We start from the raw sequence: 17,803 nt of genomic DNA, 5'->3' as shown, positions 1-17,803 counted from the left end.
CCTTGGGGTGCTGCTGGCCCTCCTGCAGCCCGTCCCGGGGGTCCCGGTCCTCCCAGGAGCCCAGCCCGTGGTCCTCAGGGAGCCCCCACACTGAGTGCCTGCAGGCACAGAACAGGGAGCACAAAGGTGTGAGCAGGGACCTGACCCGGGGGTGTTTAATGTGATCTCAAGCCGTACAGGGAGTGGGGTTCAGCACGCTGCCCCAGGCCCTGCTCTGCTGCTGCGTGTAGGAAAACAAAAAGCCTGGCCAGCACATAGCCTAACTGAAGAGGAGCAGCTGAGGCTGAAGGCCGGGAGCCAGCCCCCACCTCAGCAGGTGTGGAGCATGAGAAGAGGCTGCAACACGGGGGCAAGGAGGGCACCAGCAAGGGGATGGCTGCAGCCCCCTCCCCGCTGGGTGCACACAGGGGAGCTGCCAGCCCGGGGACACCCCAGCGCTGCCCTGCGGCCTCCTCCTCGCTGGGGCCCAGTGCTGCGGAAGGAGAGTGGCCGTTAGTGCTGTTATCATTGCTCGCCCTTATCTTTCCTGTGGGGCACTGAGAACCCCCTGCCCGTTTCTAGGAACAAGGCCTGTAGAGCACGTCCATGATGTGAGAAACACTCTGTAGCCAATAACTTAGGCTCAGGCGAGGATCTCAGTGAAGTAGTAATTTATTCGCGATTGCAATGGCGGGCGCCCCACAAGCAGGAGAGAGCGCATCTACTAGTTCCAAAACACAGTTTATATACCTTTTGATGGCAGGACCCTCCCCTGTTTCCCCACTGAGTGGATAATCCAGGTTCACAATCTATCTGATGCTTCACAAACAATGCATAGTCTTCAGTTGCCGGCCTGTTAAATTTCAAATTTCTTTTGACATTTTTACTGCTTGAAGTGGTAATGTTTCTTCACTTATCTGACTTGACTTGGCACCGTGATTTTCACCTAATTGTCCTAAGGAGACTGGTTGTCTGCATTTTACAAGGTCGCCTGCTAAACTTTCTTATCACTGTAAGCATATCTCAGTACCACATTCCCTCCTTCTAAACAATGTAACTCTGCAAAAACAACATTTCTATTCCCACAATTCCCCCCTTTTCTTTTTTTTTATAAACTGTTGATTTTTGCAAAACCTTTCTCTAAGGTGCAATTTGATAGACTTCTTCTTTGCTTTCCATCTCCTCACTATCTCCTTATCTGAGTAAGGTGGTAGCTCCATGGTCATTTGTTTCAATAGTGCGGTTTCAGTTAACCACTGTACTAGTCCTCTTACACAGGGGATAATGCAGCAACCAATGGCTGTCAAAACTCCTACAACTACGATCAATGTTGCAAATATGCCTTTTTTTTTTTTTATTATTATTATTATTTTTTTTTTTTTTTCTGCCAATTCACTGGCAAGGGTGGTAAGCCCTTGCAATGCTCTTGTTACCGAGCCATCTGGGACACTATTGTTGGCTATAAGAGTGCAACAATGGTTGCTCAGTATTACACACACAAACACACCTACTTCCTCTGCGAGCATCATATCTAATGCTATCCTGTTTTCCCAAGCCATTTTGCTGATGGCATCTAGTTGTTCAGCGATTCCTCTCATCGCATCCTTGGTATAATTGATGAATCTCTGCTGATTATAATAGAAATAATTAATCCAATCCACATTTTTATTGATTGTTACCCACCAGAACAGTGACTCAAACCCTGCAGCAATTTGATTTCTGGCTTTATGTTCATCTGGAACTCCTCTAGGTACCCCAATAGAATCTATATATACTCTATCATCAAATGATATTCCTAAGCCTCTTTTACTTCTTCTGGGTATTTGTGATGTTTCTCTTTCAAATGCCAGGGTGAAGGGTATAGCTAATTGAACAAGTGCACAAGTGCCTTCCCAATTAGATGGTAGGGTGGACCGTAAGATCTTTCCTCCACCGTACCACCAGAGATCTGCCCTGGGGATCTCTAGTCTTGAGCAGTTTCCCATCAAGTCCTTGGTAGCACAAGGCAAATTCTCCCAGATGCCAGGTAGCACTCACACCCTGCCGTGAGAGGCAAGCTGTATGGTTACCTATAGCTGTAGAGAATGCAGGGGGAACCGTGATACTGTTATCATGCAAGGAACAGCAAAGAGAGACTTACAGGCCTCATTTCCCCAGGCAGTCTTTTCTTGGTACAATGCAATCATACATCGCATCCCTTGGGAGTCTTTGGTCCACCACCATGGGAAGGGCACTATCTGGGCAATCGGTCATCCCGAGGCACAAGCATAGCAGTAGCTACGGTTGAGACTCTGGACGGTATATTTGACCCATTCTATCCAAGCATTCACATCCCCATACCTTGTTTGAACTGACACATTTCAGAGGGCTTCCTGTTTTCTCTCCTGTTTTCTCCTTGAGTTTCTCCCTTTCTCTGATGGCAGTAGAGGATTGTTTCCATACAGCTATTCTCAATCTGGCTGTTGGGTCTCTCCCAGTTATTTGTTCTCTCTGCTCAATTGTCGTTGGGCATTTAAATCTCCACAAGCTAACACCTCACAAACATCAAACGTGACAGAATGTGGTACATGACCCTCTGTCACAGTCACCCATATTTTGATGGGGTATCCCGTTTTTGCTATTATCTGGTCATGCCTTTTGCAAGTTGCCAATTGACCGAGGCCTTCTCTGAGGCCTAGAATCACTAAAAACAAAATTAGTAATCATTTTTTCCCTGTCATTATTTTTAAACCTTAGGTTTCCAAATAATTATCAATACAAAAAATAAGATGTACACTACTACTATAACAACCCCCCCCTTGGGAGCACTGCATTTCGCTATAGGTCTGTTCTTTCTTTCAATCACAAGTCACAGTCGTTAGTTACCTGTGAAAATAAAGGTTAGTTTACAATTGTAAGCTCTTATCCTGCTCAGAGTCCACTATGAGATTTTTCTATTCAATTTCAACTTCCAACAAGTCTTTTGTAGGAACAGCTTCCCAGGTACTAGCGTCGACGGATGCCTTCACTCGAGTATAGTGAGTCCAACCTTTTTCCGCAGTTCTTATGGCTGTTTCAGTGGTTAGTAATTGTCCTTCCCATTCAGGCCGGAGTTGACTCTTTCCAGGTCCAAATCAGGACCCGGTTTCCTGGGTGATGGTGGTGAATGGGGAATTCCAAAGGTGGGGTTTGAGACAACAACCCACAGGTCCTGAGAAATGACAAAGAAGAGGACAAACCCAGAATACAGTTCTTAAGAAAACTCTCTTGTTTTGAATTGTGGTATCTCATCCCTTCTGCCCAGATAGGGCAATCTGAACAGCATCTCATATGGTGAAATTCCTATATCCTTTCTTGGTGCTGTTTAAACCTGTAGGAGTAAGCATTTTACCCAAGGAAGTTGGGTTTCTAACACTAGTTTAGTTAATTGCTTCTTTAATGTCTGATTCATTCGTTCCACCTTCCCAGAAGAGGAGGGGTGCCAGGGGCTGTGAAAATCCCACTCAATCTCTAAGGCCTGCTTTAACCCTTGCAGTAAAGCTTTACGCCCATCCAGTCACGTGGTCAATTAGGACAAACAAGTAACCCAGTAAAATTTACCCGTATACTTTGGAAAGGTCAAACCCCTGGCTCCCGTCCTCTTCTAGATGGGTTACAGAAGACCTTTTTATTTACCTTTTGACATATAGTACATCCTCTGCATATGTGCTTCGCTAAAGTGTATATTCCTACACAGACATACTTTTGTAGCACAACATCACACATTGCTTGCACCTCCCAATGACTCTTCTGATGTAAAACAGTTAATATTTGCCTCATTATCCCTTTATTCAGCATTTCTCTCCCATCAGGGAGTATCCATTTTCCTTCAGACTTCATAGCTCCTGATTCCTTAAAAAATCTTTCTTTTAAAACTTTTTTAGTTCTTTCTTAATTTTCAACAGTTCCCTGAATCCTCTCTGCATTTATTCTGTTTTCCTTCAGACATTAAATGCCTTAAATACCTGACTTCTCTTTCTCCGTATTGTAATTTATTTTTCAATACTCCCAAGCCCTGCTTTCCCAGAAAGTTGAATAGCTTGTTAGTAGCTTTCTTCACAACTCTTTTCTCCTGTCCTGACAATAGAAAATGATCCACATATTTGTTAACATTAATACCTCCTTGGGAGGTTGTAATTGCTCCAAAATATTTTTTTTTTTTTTTTTTTTTTTTTTTTTTTTTTAGAATTTACCCAAATAGATAGGTGGCCCTGTAAACCCCTGAGCTAAAATTGTCCACCTATATTGTTGCTTCCGCCCCCATTTCAGGGCCTTTCCAATCAGAGGTGAATATACATGTATGTTTGCTCTCAGGGCCTGAGAGCACTCCATTAATAACACTGATATTCCAGTCTAACAATTTACTATTTGAATGCTCAATTTAATCATCAAATCCCTTCCCAACAAGTTAATCCCTGCCTTGGGTACATACAATAATTACCCAGTGATCATTTTATCCCCTAGTCTCAGCTTGGTATCCCCCAAAAGTGGCACTGTTATCCCAGCCCCTTCTGCCCCCATCACTTTTTAGGGTTTCATTAGTTAATTTAATCCCCGATACTTTACAAGTCAGTAATGACCTAGCTGTTCCCCAGTGTATTGGGTTTGATGGCAAGGTTCGGGGGCTGTGAGTGGGGGGGCGTGGGAAACTGCAGTGGCAGCCCCCGTGAGAAAAACCCAGAAGCCTCCCCGTGGCAGGTAAGAGACAATTTCATCTGGCCCCTAAGGGGCTCACTGCCGCCCAGAGCCAAGCCATGAGCAATACAGTCCGTGCCTCTGTGAGAGCACATCCACGAAAACAAACAAACAAAGAAACAAACAAAAGCCTGCTGCTCAACAGCAGTTGGGAGAGCGAGAAACCCCCCCGCAGACACCAAAGTCAGTGCAGAAGGAGGGGGAGGAGGCGCTCCAGGCGCTGGAGCCGAAGCCCCCCTGTGGCCGCCGGAGAGGCCCCTGGTGGAGCAGGCAGTTCCCCCCCACCGTCCCCCTCCCCGATGTTTGGGAAACTGACCAAACACCACAGCAAATATGCAAATATTCCAAAACTTCTAGACTGTTACTTAGATAATGCCTACATCCCCTTTCCCTGCTCATTCAACTTCAAACAGCTCTGTCAAATATTACATGCCACACCTTTAACCCCTTCAGCAACCCTTTTAACACTTCCTTTATCTTTCTCCAGCCTGTACTTTTCTAATACCAGCACCAAAGTCTCAGTCTGGGTCCAACTTAATTCCATACCTTTTCCCTCCAAGATAAACAACATATCAATATAGCATATTTCATCCCATTTTCCTTCTTTCCTCCTTCTTCCACTCCAGATATTCCTATTCGAAGTGGCCAGCCTGGCCACACTTAAAACATCTTATCAAAGCCTGTCCCTGCTAGGACTCAGGCCACAACACAGGCAGCCTTCTTTGCCTGCCATTCCTTCATCTCTCTTCCTCTCCTTTCCATCCTGGCCCTAACTCCCCCTGAAGATTTTCTTCCTCTTTCTCCGACCCTCTGCCTCACTACCCGCTGCACTGTCAATACCATTAGTTTCACTTTTTTTTTTTTTTTTTTTTTCCTTCTTATCTCCCCTCTGGACACACACCTCCAGGGCCTCCCGCAGGAGGGTCCCCCAGTGACTGTTCACTACATCCCCCCACCTTCTGAAGCATTTTCTGCGTATTTTGCCAGGCTTTAATCACACAATGAACTTTCAAGAGCCCTTGGGATACTGGGTCCTCAGGTCTCATCCCCAAGTACTTTCTCATTCTGACCCCAAGTCTCTCATATGATTTCTGTGTTGCACACTATTATTATTCCAGCCAGGATTGGCAAGTGGGTATTTCTGCCCTGCTGGTATTACCCCTGGTCCTGGAGGATGAGCTCTTTCCCATTCTTGTATAGCAGCTCTCCTCCTGATCATTCCCATTTCTTTCCCTGTAAACAACATACTTATAGACATAATTCCCTCCCCCAAGAGTATAAATCAGGTCGTAGGAACTGGTCTAATTGTTCAACTAGGCTGTTGGGGTCCTCAAATAAAGACTTCCTCTCCTTCTTAAAAGTCCTAACCTCTCTGCTGGTAAGGAGGAGGGGGTAGTTCACCTTAGAGGATACACAGTTAGTGTTAGTACTGTTAGTATCAGGGAAGGCAAAATTCTCAATATCTCTTCTACCTTGTTTTAATTCTTGCCGGAGCCTAGGGTACAATCCTTCTTTAGGGACAGTGTTAATTACAGTCCCTGTCTCCCTTCCCGGAGTGACTGCTGCTGCCAACAGTTCAATATTAAGATTATAGGGAGCATAACTTGGCTCCTTCTCTAAAAAAAGGAATCTTCTTGTTTACACATAAATTTAAAGCCTGAATTTTCATCAGACCCGTATTTTGGCCAAAATACTGCTGTTTCCTTAATTTGTTCTTTTGTCCAGACTGATACACAATATTTAACCTTTTTAAAATTATTTTTCTTTTACAATCCCTCTAATTTTGGGATTATGTTTCCAATTTCTTATCATTCTTCAGGAAGAACTATTAGTAGGCACTCCCCCAGGGATATCTCCCTGTCCCCTGGAACTCATATTTTCCCATTTTTCCTAACCCTCGCCAGTATGTGCTACAGAAATTTCCCTTCTGCAGTGTACCACACACCAACGTACTGAAAAATGGGGGTGTACCGCCAAGCACTTCCCCGTGCAAGCGTTACCGCACACCTATGAGTTTACCAGATTCCCTGGAACTCGTGCTTCCCATCTTTCCTAACCCTCGCCAGTATGTGCTACAGAAATTTCCCTTCTGCAGTTTACCACACACTAACGTACTGAAAGATGGGGGTGTACCGCCAAGCACTTCCCCGTGCCAGCGTTACCGCACACCTGAGTTTACCAGATTCCCTGGTGTACTTCCAAGCACTTCCCCGTGCAAGGATTACCGTACACCAGATTCCCCTGGTGTAGTGCCAGCACTTCCCCGTGCAAGGGCTTACCATACACCAGATACCCGACCCCCAAGGCAATACTTAATATTTCTTACCTTGGTCTGTGCACAGAGTTACCGGATCGATTCTTAAAAACCCGGAGTGCCTACCTTCTTCCTTTCCCCACTACTTCACGGATCCTGCCTCTTTAACCAGTCTCGGGCCCTCTGTCAGCTTTCTGCAGAACCGCCACCGTCGATGCACAGGACCGCTGAAATCAGCGGGGCATGCCTTCCTGCTGCTGCGGCGGTGGGGCTCCCCAGTAGGTGACTGGCTCCCGGACGAGCCCCCAAATTGTGAGAAACACTCTGTAGCCAATAACTTAGGCTCAGGCGAGGATCTCAGTGAAGTAGTAATTTATTCGCGATTGCAATGGCGGGCGCCCCACAAGCAGGAGAGAGCGCATCTACTAGTTCCAAAACACAGTTTATATACCTTTTGATGGCAGGACCCTCCCCTGTTTCCCCACTGAGTGGATAATCCAGGTTCACAATCTATCTGATGCTTCACAAACAATGCATAGTCTTCAGTTGCCGGCCTGTTAAATTTCAAATTTCTTTTGACATTTTTACTGCTTGAAGTGGTAATGTTTCTTCACTTATCTGACTTGACTTGGCACCGTGATTTTCACCTAATTGTCCTAAGGAGACTGGTTGTCTGCATTTTACAAGGTCGCCTGCTAAACTTTCTTATCACTGTAAGCATATCTCAGTACCACATTCCCTCCTTCTAAACAATGTAACTCTGCAAAAACAACATTTCTATTCCCACAATGAGGGCTGGGCGATGGAGGTGCCCTCGCACACAGCACTGGTGGCCAAACCCTTTTGGCTGGTGCCAGCTCACGGCCAGAGCCGCACGAATCTGTGCCCCAGCAAAGCCAGCTCTGCAGCAGGCACAGGAGGGGCTGTGGTCCCTGCCCGCCCCAGGCCAGCAGCCACCTCCCAGGGCACGCACGCAGCGGAGGCTGGAAGTGTCTCTGTCTCCTCTGGGTGCATCTGCTCGGCCTCGGAAGGAGCGGGGGGTATTCACACAGCTGCTGGGGTAGTGGCACGTAGGAGGGCTAACAACTTAATGCAGAGCGGCACGCGGGGGGCTGGGGGGTCCCCACGCCCCAGGGGAGGGGAGCAGGGCGCAGCAGGCGCTCAGGGGTCCCCGCTGTACTTGATGAGGTGGCCGCTGAAGGTGATGTAGGTGTCGTATTCGTCGCTGAAAACTGCGTTCTCGCGCTCGCCCTTGTAGAGCCGCACCCAGACCTCGTCCTGCTCCTGCAGCTCCAGCATGACGCTCTGGCTCTGCATGATGCTGCGGTCGCTCACCTGGGCGTAGAGGATCACCACCTCCGCCCCGTTGCGCATGATGTGCAGGTAGGTCTCCTTCTGGTTCCAGGTGTGCACGTTCAGGCTGAAGTAGTAGATGCCGGGGACGTAGCAGTAGAACTTGCCCGTGAACATGTTGAAGTGCTCGTAGAGGTTGACAAACTCCGTGTCGAAGATCAGGGTCTGGTAGTAGTCATTGCTGTGCAGGGGTTTCTTGCGGCCCACCGAGAAGGCAGCGTAGTGGCTCTTGCAGCGCTCCCCCGGGGCGCCCACGCTGCCCTTCTGTCCCTTGGGCCCCGTGTGGCCCCTGCTGCCGGCCACCCCCATCTTGCCGTACTTCCCCTGCATGCCCCGCTCGCCTCGGTCTCCCTTCTCACCTGGGCAGAGCGGAGGGGACGGTTTTGGTGTCATAGGGGGGTGCCAGCTCCAACCCCAGCACCAGGAGCCCAGCTCTGCACCGCTCCCGGGGTCTGCAGGTGGGCTGGCGGTGCCCTGCAGCACGGGATTTGGCTGGGGATGGAGCCCCCCCCCCAGCCCTCACCTTTCAGGATGGTCATATTGATCTGGGGCTGGTACTGGGGGTAGGAGAAGCGCTGCTCAGGCGGCTCACAGCAGCGAACGCAGCGGGGCCGTGGGGGCAGCCCCTCCTGGGCACCGCCAGCCTTCTGCTCCCATGGGGGCCTAGGGGGAGGCAGAAAGCAAAGCGCAACGGGGAGCTACGTGTGGGGACAGCGGCCCTTCGTGGTGCCAGGCCTGCTCTGTGCCCCCACGAAGCACCCCCATCCCCGGGGCCCCCTCACCTGGCAGCGTGGTGCTGGGACGGAGCCTCCTCGGGGTCCATGGAGCGCCCATCGGGGCCAGGGCTGGGGCTGGGGTTGGGGCTGGGGCTGGTCTGGCTGCCCGCAGGGGAGGGCAGTGACAAGCAGGAGAGCAGCAGGACACCGAGCACCCCGAGCCCCTTCATGCTGCAGCAGCGCCCTGTGAGACACCGGGGGTGGCTGAGGGGGTGGCAAAGCCCAGCAGCACCCAGGGGTGGGCAGGGGGCAGGCAGGGACCCGGCCCCACGGCGGGATGGGGGTGCAGCTGGTGGGCTTTGTGGCTCCCCTCGGCCTTTCTGAGGGCTGGCGGCACGGCTGTGCCCTGCAGTGTCCCCAGCGCAGGGCCTGGAGCACCTCGCAGCCCCGGGCAGGGCACAGCCGTGGCTCCAGCCTGGAAAAGGTTTTTCTTGTGGCAGCCCTTCCCCGGCAGAGCCCACAGCGTGGGGGCACATCCCGCAGCTGCAGGGACCGTCTGTAACTAATACCCAGCCACCTGGGCCCACCTGGCCTCAGCGATGCTCCAGGGGGTGTCTGGAGATACCCATGTTTAGGGCGGCGTGGGGGCTCTGGGATCAAACTGGGATCTGGGGTCCTGGGGATCCAGGGGTGGGCCTGAGCAGTGGTCCTGGGCTGAAGGTCCAAGCCCAGAGCCAAGAGGCTGCTCCTGCTCAGCCCTGCTCCGACTGCCCCCCACTGACCCCCAGGAGCAGCAGCTTGGAGCCCCAGCACCTGGAAAACGAGGTGGCTTCGGCTGCTGCGGGGCAAACGGCAGCGCTGCCTGTCCTGGGGGGGTCCCAGCCCTGCCCATGGGGGTCTGCACGCCTCCTCCCACCCCCATGCTGTGCAGGGATCCCTGCACAAACCCCAGGGAAGGGGCTGCCCCTGCCCCAGGAGCTGCTGGCCCCCAGCCTGCAGCGCTGTGCCTTGGCCCTTGGCAGGAGGGAGCAGGAGCTGCTGCCCCAGAGCCACGGCGCTGCCGGGAGCCAGCCACCCCCAGGAGAAACCTTGCTGGGAGCCCACATCCTGCGTGGGGCCCAAGCTAATATTTGCAGTAGCTGGTGGCACCCCGGCCCAGCCCTGGCTCCTGCCCTTCCTTGCTTTATCACCCCCATATCAGCTTGGGGCCGCGCGGAGCCATGGGGCTGAGCAGGGTGTGCCGTGCCCTATGGCCCCAAAGGTGCCAGGTGAGCGTGTGGCTCTGCCCAGCTGCTCCACACCCATGGTTGTGGGGCCCAGGGCAGTGGCACTGTGCCGGGGCTCCTGCTAGGAGCCGGTGTCCCACTGGGGCACAGCCGGGCAGTGGCCTGGGTCCACACCGGGAGCGCACCCCCAAGTGCCAGGGGTGAACGGGCAGCGGGATCCTGAGAGGCTGTGGGGAGCCTCGCTGGAGTTTGGGGCGGAATCCCACTCTTTTGGTGACTGCCTGGGTCCTCAAGTGACTGTCAGGGTGGGACAGCCCGGGGCTGGCTGCCCCCAGAGCACGGGGCTGCGGGGACCCGGCCAGGCGCGCTCCGGCTGCAGGCTGGGAGGGCGTTCAAGGGCAGGATGCCGGGCTGGTGACTCACATCCATGGAACAGGGAAGGGGCGGAGGGATGGGGAAAATCTCCAAAGGGCTTTCCCTCCGCTCACGCCCTCTGCAAAGCCCTTCACGTGCTTCTCCCGTGCCTGCCCTGCCCCAAGGAAGCCCCAGTGTGGGGCTGTCCCCCAGCTCCCGGCCCTACCTTGGCTCACATCCCACTGCCAGGAGGCAGGGCTGGCGGCACCGCGGGCAGCCTGGCGCCGTGTCCTCCCTCCCCGTGCCTGCCGCCTGCCCACGCACGGCCTCACGTGCAGGGAGAAGCAGCGAGGAGCAGCCCCAGCCTGGGGCTCGTGAGCAGGCAGCAGCCGGGGAGCAGCAGCCCCGGCTCCCTGAGCCCCGCCGGGCCTCCAGCTGTGCCAGCCATATGCCGGCGATGGCAGCCCGCTGCTGGGGAGCGCCTGGCTTTCTCCCCGCCCCAGGACCACGGTGCTCAGGCCTCCCGTTGAGCCAGACGATTCCCGGGAACCTGCAGCAGGCTCAGCCCCAGGGAGCACACAGCTTTGCTCAGCGGGGAGGAGAAATCCTTAGCCAGGATGTTCCCCCTGGGAAAGGCAGGCTGCTTGCAGGCTGCTGCAGGGCTGCAAATGGAGGCGAGCGCGCTCTGCGCACGTGGCGCTGCCTGCAGCACGCGGGGCTCCCCAGCACCCCCAGCAGGCGTCTCCCCCCCGCGCCCCGCAGGCACGGTGGGCAGGCAGCACGCACGTATGCGCGGGCATCTCCGGTCTTGCTGAAGGGATTCTGTTTTTTCCTGTCGGGGCTGGATGCTCTCCAGGAGCAGTTGGGAGATTTAAATCCAGCGGCTGCTGAAGCCCCGGGACTGCAAGTCAAAACATCCTGAAAACATTCCAGGCAGCTTGAAAGAGCAGGATGAAAGAAGAGCAAATGCCGGGGAGAGATGAGGGGGTTCGGAGCGCTGCAGGACCGGCACGCCCCCCCTCACCCTCCTCACCCTCCCGTGGTGGACGCAGCCCCCCTTGAGCTGCAGCAACGGGAGCTGGGATGCCTCTGGCGTCCAGGGATGTGTTGGAGGTTCGGCTCCAACAGCCTCTCGCCCCAGCAGCTGGGATGTTTGCGGAGCCATTTGCAAACTGGGAGCAGCCCAGACCTGGCGGGCAGCGGGGCTGGAGCTGCACGGGGAGGGGGCAGCCAGGGACCGATGGGGAGGGTGCAGCCCCCCAGCCCCTGCGGGCAGTGCCGGTGGGAGGCTGTGCGGGGCACCCCGTAACTGTGGTGTGCAGCTGCCCTGGGATGGCCCAGCCCTGGCTTTGACGTGCTCGTGGGGGCTGACTTTTTGGACACAGGGCTCAGGTAGGGCTGGGGGGGCTGCGGTGACCCCACACCATGTCGGGCCTGATCTGCAGGCGCCAGCACTGAGTCTCCCAGGGCTGCTGCAGGTTGAGCTGTCCCCTGAAAGGACACGCGAGGCTCAGCCCTGCGGTCCCCACCACCCCCTTGCGGGTAGGACAAGGTCCTTGCCCGGCTACCTGGGGCACGGCCAAGGGGACGGGACTTGCCCCAGGGCACCCGTGCACCCACGCCACCTCCTGGGTGAGTCCACACCACTGCTGGGCAGCCCGCCGCTGACACCAGGCACAGGGGCACAGCTCCACGGCACTCGTCCCGGGTCGGCAGCCGCCCCCAGCCCTGCCCCACACCTACCTCTGGGGCTGCTCTGTCCTGGCGCTGCCTCCCCAGCCCTACAGCATCGCCCCGCAGCCGCACCACCAGCCCCAAGGCGCGGGGCAGAGCCCGCAGCGGCCGCGCTCCCTGCCTCTGGCAGCCTCCTCGCCTCCCCTGGCCGGGCGGAAACTTTCTGGGAAGCAAAAGGAGGGGAGCGAAGAAGCAGCAGCGGGATAAACACAGCCAGCAGCCCTCCCCCTGCCAGATGCAGCCCAGCGCAGCAGCGCGTGTGCGCGCCTGGGCCTGCCGCCAGCGGGACATGGGCCCGGGGGCAGGGAGGGGGCTGTTAGGGCAGGGAGGGGGCTGTAAGGCCGGGGACGGGGCTGTAAGGCCGGGGAGGGGGCTGGTGGGGCAGAAGCACCCCAGATTTTAGGGGCAGGGTCCCCAGAGGCTGTGGCTCTGCTCTGGGGCAGGGTCTCCCCACGCTGGCCCAGCGACCAGCCCCGTCCCTTGGGGTCCTGGGCCCCGCAGAGCCCTGCCCAGGGCCGGGGCTCCCCCGGGTGCCCCCGGTGCTGGGCAGCCCCCGAGCAGCGCCCCCCGCCCCCGGGCAGGACTGGGGCTCGGCTCAGCGGGGTGCTGGGGGGCACTGGGCACATCCCGGGCCCTGCTGCGGGGCGGTGGCCGGGGGTGATCCGGGGGGACACGGGGCCGAGCCGGGGGGCTCCGGGCCGTCCCCAGCCCCCCCCCCCGGGGCACACACAGCTCAGGGCGCCTCTGCCCCCATTCCCAGGGCAGCCCCCCGGTATCCTGGACTACAACTCCCAGCAGGCTCCGCGGTGCAGAGCAGCGCGGCGAGGGCGGTGGCGGCGCGGGGGGTGCTGGGAGCGGTAGTTTTTGTCCCGTTGGGGAGAGGCCCGGGGGAGGTTGGCGGCGGCCGCTGCCGGTAGCCGGGGCGGCGCGCGGGGGCTGCTGGGAGTTGTAGGCGGCGGCAGCGGCGGCTGCGCGCGGCGGGGGAGGCGGCGGCGGCTGCGCTCGGGCGGCGCCGCGGTGAGAGGGGTACGGGGGGGGCACCGGGGGGGTACCGGCGGTTACCGGCGGTTACCGGGGGACACCGGGGGCTGAGGCTGCGCGGCCGGGCCTGGGGCCGGCGCTGCCGGGGCCGCTGCGCTGGGGGGCACCGGGGGGCACCGGGGGGCGGCGGCGGGGTCCCGGGGGGCCGGGCCGGGCTGGGGGCACCGGGGGGGGCCCGAGCGGCTCTGTCCGGGGCGGGGGCAGCGGAGCCCCCGATGCTGCGGCCCCGGGTGGGGGCTCGGGGTCCCGGGGGGGCTCCGGGAGGGGGTCCCGGGGGCGCTGGGCCCCGCACCGGTGTCCGGCCGCCCCCCCCCCGGGACGGGACCCCCGGGGCTGCCCCGTCCCGGCCGCCCCCTCCCGGTGCCCGCGGCCCCGCCGTGCCCGGGGGCTGCCCGGTGCCGCCCCCCCCCCCGCCCCGCCCGGTCCTGCTGGGAGCCCAGCACCGGGCTGGGGCCCTGCAGTGCCCGGTGTGCGGCCCCTGGGGGCGGCCAGCCCCGGGGGGGGGTCCCTGCGCGGCGGGGGTCCCGTCCCCGTCCCCTCCCGTGGGGTGAGGTGAGAACGGGAGGCACCGGGCAGCGCCCAGCCACGGTGCCCTGCGGAGAGGAGGCACGGCCGGGACCCCCGGTGGGCACAGCGGGGGTGAGCTGGAGGTGCCCCCCCCGCGTCCTGCCCGTGGTGGTGATGTGAGTGTGGTGCCGGGGGGCTGGCACCACGGAATTTGTTTAAAACCAGCTGTGGGGCCGGGCAGGTGTGGGTGCGCGTCCCTTGGACCTGGGCGCTGCACTTCCTGCTCGGCCCGGGGCATCCTGCTCGGGTGGAGCTGCCACGTGGCCCCCGTGTCCCCGATGTCCCCGCGTCCCCACGGGCCTGGGGCTGCCCTCACCCCGGGGCGAGGGCCGTCCGTGGTCAGGGAGTGCTGCCGTGAGGAGCCTCCTTCGCCCCGGGCAGCACGAGGACGAGGACGCTGCCCAGCAGGACGCCCCGATGTGGGGCTGGGGGCTCGCTGCTGCCCCGTGTGTTGCAGGCCTCTGGGTGGGCAGCGGTGCTGGGCCGGCTGTGCCTGCCTGCTGGGGCTCTGCCCAGTCTGGGGGGGCCAAGGGGGAGGCTGAGGAGGGGCTGAGGATGGCAGGAGGGCTCCTGCAGCAGAGCAGGCCCCTGGGGGGCTGCTGCTGCCCTGCACGGTACAGCGGTGCCTTCTGCTGTGGGGCTGGGGCTGGGGCTGCCCCTGCCACCCCCCCAGGCTCAGCGGGGCTCCAGGCCACAGCTCTCACCCTCTGCTTCCCCCCCCTGTGCTTCCAGGATCTCCTCGGCCCCAGTCTGATGCCCGTCCCGGCGTGCAATGAGTCTATGAGCCCCCTGCGGATCAGCGTGGGCGGCCTGCCTGTCCTCGCGTCCATGACCAAGGGCGCCGACCCCCGGTTCCGCCCGCGCTGGAAGGCCATCGTGCTGTCCTCAGCCTGCGTGGCCTTCGTGCTGCTGCTCTTCTGCTTGCACCGGCCGTCCCCGGCACGGCCTGTCCCACCCAACGCTCACAACTGGCAGCTGCGGCTGCGGGCAGAGGACCGCTACAATGACACCTACCCACTGTCCCCTCCCCAGAGGAACCCCGAGGGCGTGCGCTACCGCATCGGGGTCATCGCGGACCTGGACACTCAGTCCCGGGGCTCCGAGGAGCACACCTGGTTCAGTTACCTGAAGAAGGGCTACCTGGTGCTGTCGGCCAGCGGGGACAGCGTGACGGTGGAGTGGGACGAAGAGGAGAGCATGCTGCGGTCCCACCTGGCCGAGAAGGGCAGGGGCATGGAGCTCTCCGAGCTCGTCGTCTTCAACGGGAAGCTGTACTCCGTGGATGACCGGACAGGGGTGGTCTACCAGATCGAGGGCAGCAAGGTGGTGCCCTGGGTGATCCTCTCCGATGGGGACGGCTCCGTGGGGAAAGGTGAGCCCCCCCTGCACCTCCACTCCGCTCGCTCCACCTGATGCTGCGGGTGCAGAGCAGTGAAACCCTCGTCCCTTGTCACCCCGTGAGCTTGGCCAGGCTTGGGGGGGCTGCATGCAGCGCTGAGCTGTCCCACCTGGCACCCGGGGGAGCGGGGCCGTGGGGTGGCCTAACAGCTTCGTGCTTGTGCTGCTCTCTGTGCTGCAGGCTTCAAGGCGGAGTGGCTGGCGGTGAAGGACGAGCACCTGTATGTGGGGGGCCTGGGCAAGGAGTGGACCACCACCACGGGCGAGGTGGTCAACGAGAACCCCGAGTGGGTGAAGGTCATCGGCTACAAGGGCGATGTGGGCCACGAGAGCTGGGTGGCAAACTACAACGCGCTGAGGGCTGCGGCTGGGATCCGACCCCCAGGTACCGAGCCGGGCTCCCTCCCCTCCGTGTGCGCCCCTCGCCCTGCCTGGGACTGGGGCGGGGTCTCCCCACAGGCAGCGGGACCGGCTGGGATTTGAGGGAGGCTGGGGAAGCCGGGGCTTGCCCTGCCTGGTGCTCTCCCCTCTGTCTGTGCTGGGAGCAGCTCGGGTGGCTCAGCTGGTGCTGGGGCAGCAGGAGGGGGCCAGCACCCAGCAGGAGGCAGCCAAAATGTTGGCAGCTGTGGTCTGTGTGTGGCTGCGACCCCACAGTGGTGTCTTTTTGTGTGGGGCTGGGTCCTGCCCCGTGGGTGGGTGTCTGTGCTGCCCCGTGCCACAGTCCCTGCTCCCTGCTGCAGGTTACCTGATCCACGAGTCGGCGTCGTGGAGCGACACGCTGCAGCGCTGGTTCTTCCTGCCGCGCCGCGCCAGCCACGAGCGCTACAACGAGAAGGCAGACGAGCGGCGAGGCACCAACCTGCTGCTCAGCTCCAGCCAGGACTTCGGGGACATCACGGTGGGGCGGGTGGGCGAGGTGGTCCCCACCCACGGCTTCTCCTCCTTCAAGTTCATCCCGGACACGGATGACCAGATCATCGTGGCGCTGAAGTCGGAGGAGGACAACGGCAAGATCGCCAGCTACATCATGGCCTTCACGCTGGACGGACGCTTCCTCCTGCCGGAGACCAGGATCGGGAGCGTGAAATACGAGGGCATTGAGTTTATTTAACAGACTTTGCACTGGACCAGAGGGGCGGGGAGGACGGGGGCTGCGGGGCAGGCCCTGCGCTCGGGGAGGCGCACGCTCCGAGGGACGCCGCGCTCCCGGCTCTGCTCGGTGTTGGCGTCCCACGGAAAGCCTTGGCCTTGCCGCAGCGTGCACGGTGCGAGCGTTTCGGCAGTGGCACCTGGTGGCAAAGGGCTGCCACCACAGGGTGCTGCCGCCTGCCACCAGCCCAGGCTCGGGGCGGTTTCCCCACGCTGCAGCCATCGGTGCCCGGCACCTCCGCGGGCTGCTGGCGCTGGTGGCGGCCGCGCTCTGGGTTGCAGCCAAGGACGGAGCCCCTGCTCGCTGCCCTGTGCCAGCCCTGTGGGGGCCCCATCCTCGCACCCCTGCGGCTCTGTGCCGGGGGTGATGCTGCCCTCTGCTCCCTGCTGCCATCCGGAGCCTCCCTGGCCTCGGGTGGTGCCTTCCCCAACCTGCCTGGGGACGGGGCCTGAGCTGGGCACAAGGGCCCCTCAGTGCCAGCGGCGTGTCCTGGGGGGCAGCCCCTGACCTGGCTCCCCAGCACCTCGCTGAGAGCACACAGGGGGTGTGGGGACAGATGTCCCCATGTCCCCCATGAGTGTGGGGGCAGGAGCGTGCTTGAGGGGGGCATTGGCCAGATCCAGCCCCGGGTTAGGACACGACCGGGGGGGACACGGCCACAGCAGGGCGTCAGCCAGGGCAGGGCAGCGCTGAGGTGGTGGCTGCCGGGGATTTCATCAGGCTGTTTTTTGCCAGTTAGCTGGTTTTACTTCCCCTTTCACATAAACCATGTGGCAAGTGAATGGGTAACGGTTTGCTTGGGCTCGTGCTTTCTGGGGAAAGCTTCGTGTGGGAGGGACTGAGGGGAAGCCCCCATCTCACCACATCCCCCTGCGCCACGGCTGAGCTCGGAGCAGCAGGCAAAGGCCTTGCAGCCACCCCCTCCCTGGGGCTGTGCCCTCCCGGCTGCCACAGGAGCTCGGAGCAGGGCTGCGAGGGGGCAAACGCACCAGTGCCAGCCAGTGCTGTGGATGCACGCGTGGGGCTGGCTGCTACAGTCCAGGCAGGTCCCTTGGCCTCAGCCCCCCTGTGCCACCCCCAGCTGCAGGAACCGGTGGTGCCCAGGGACTGGGGGGCCGTGCCTGGGGTGATTTTGTTGTGCTGGGGGGGGGAGGACCCACGGCGAGGAGCGCAGGGAGGAGCCAGGGGCCTCCGGAGAGCTGAGCTGGGCTGGCCCTGTCCCATCCCCCTGTTCTGCCCCTGTTTACAGTGTCCAGCATCTCTGGAGAGCTGCGTAAGAACCACGTTAGCAGCCGGACATGTGTTTCCATTTAGCCCA

At 59.4% G+C, this 17,803-nt stretch overlaps 2 protein-coding genes across 4 annotated transcripts; one reads left to right on the top strand and one right to left on the bottom strand.

Moving 5' to 3' along the window:
- Nucleotides 1-127: 127 nt before the first annotated feature.
- C1QTNF1 (C1q and TNF related 1) lies at nucleotides 128-12,579 on the bottom strand. Of its 2 annotated transcripts, none has more exons than XM_038165453.2 (4): nucleotides 12,339-12,579; nucleotides 9,082-9,259; nucleotides 8,823-8,962; nucleotides 128-8,658 (listed from the first exon to the last, which is right to left on the bottom strand). In XM_038165453.2, the coding sequence occupies exons 2-4, from the start codon at nucleotides 9,243-9,245 to the stop codon at nucleotides 8,108-8,110; spliced, it is 855 nt and encodes a 284-aa protein (XP_038021381.1). In that variant the 5' UTR covers nucleotides 9,246-9,259; nucleotides 12,339-12,579; the 3' UTR covers nucleotides 128-8,107. The 2 variants fall into 2 exon arrangements, with proteins under 2 accessions (XP_038021381.1, XP_038021382.1); XM_038165454.2 differs by lacking the exon at nucleotides 12,339-12,579 and adding an exon at nucleotides 10,822-10,941.
- Nucleotides 12,580-13,195: 616 nt separating this feature from the next.
- CANT1 (calcium activated nucleotidase 1) lies at nucleotides 13,196-17,267 on the top strand. 2 transcript variants are annotated; one of them, XM_038165469.2, is made up of 4 exons: nucleotides 13,196-13,346; nucleotides 14,670-15,309; nucleotides 15,517-15,720; nucleotides 16,076-17,267. In XM_038165469.2, the coding sequence occupies exons 2-4, from the start codon at nucleotides 14,691-14,693 to the stop codon at nucleotides 16,444-16,446; spliced, it is 1,194 nt and encodes a 397-aa protein (XP_038021397.2). In that variant the 5' UTR covers nucleotides 13,196-13,346; nucleotides 14,670-14,690; the 3' UTR covers nucleotides 16,447-17,267. The 2 variants fall into 2 exon arrangements, with proteins under 2 accessions (XP_038021397.2, XP_038021398.2); XM_038165470.2 differs by having other exon boundaries at nucleotides 13,203-13,355.
- Nucleotides 17,268-17,803: the final 536 nt, after the last annotated feature.

Source organism: Anas platyrhynchos, chromosome 19, assembly GCF_047663525.1.
Source record: "Anas platyrhynchos isolate ZD024472 breed Pekin duck chromosome 19, IASCAAS_PekinDuck_T2T, whole genome shotgun sequence".
NCBI lineage: Eukaryota > Metazoa > Chordata > Aves > Anseriformes > Anatidae > Anas > Anas platyrhynchos.
The sequence above is the reverse complement of the archived record's forward strand: the minus strand, read 5'-3'. Positions and strand labels throughout refer to the sequence as shown.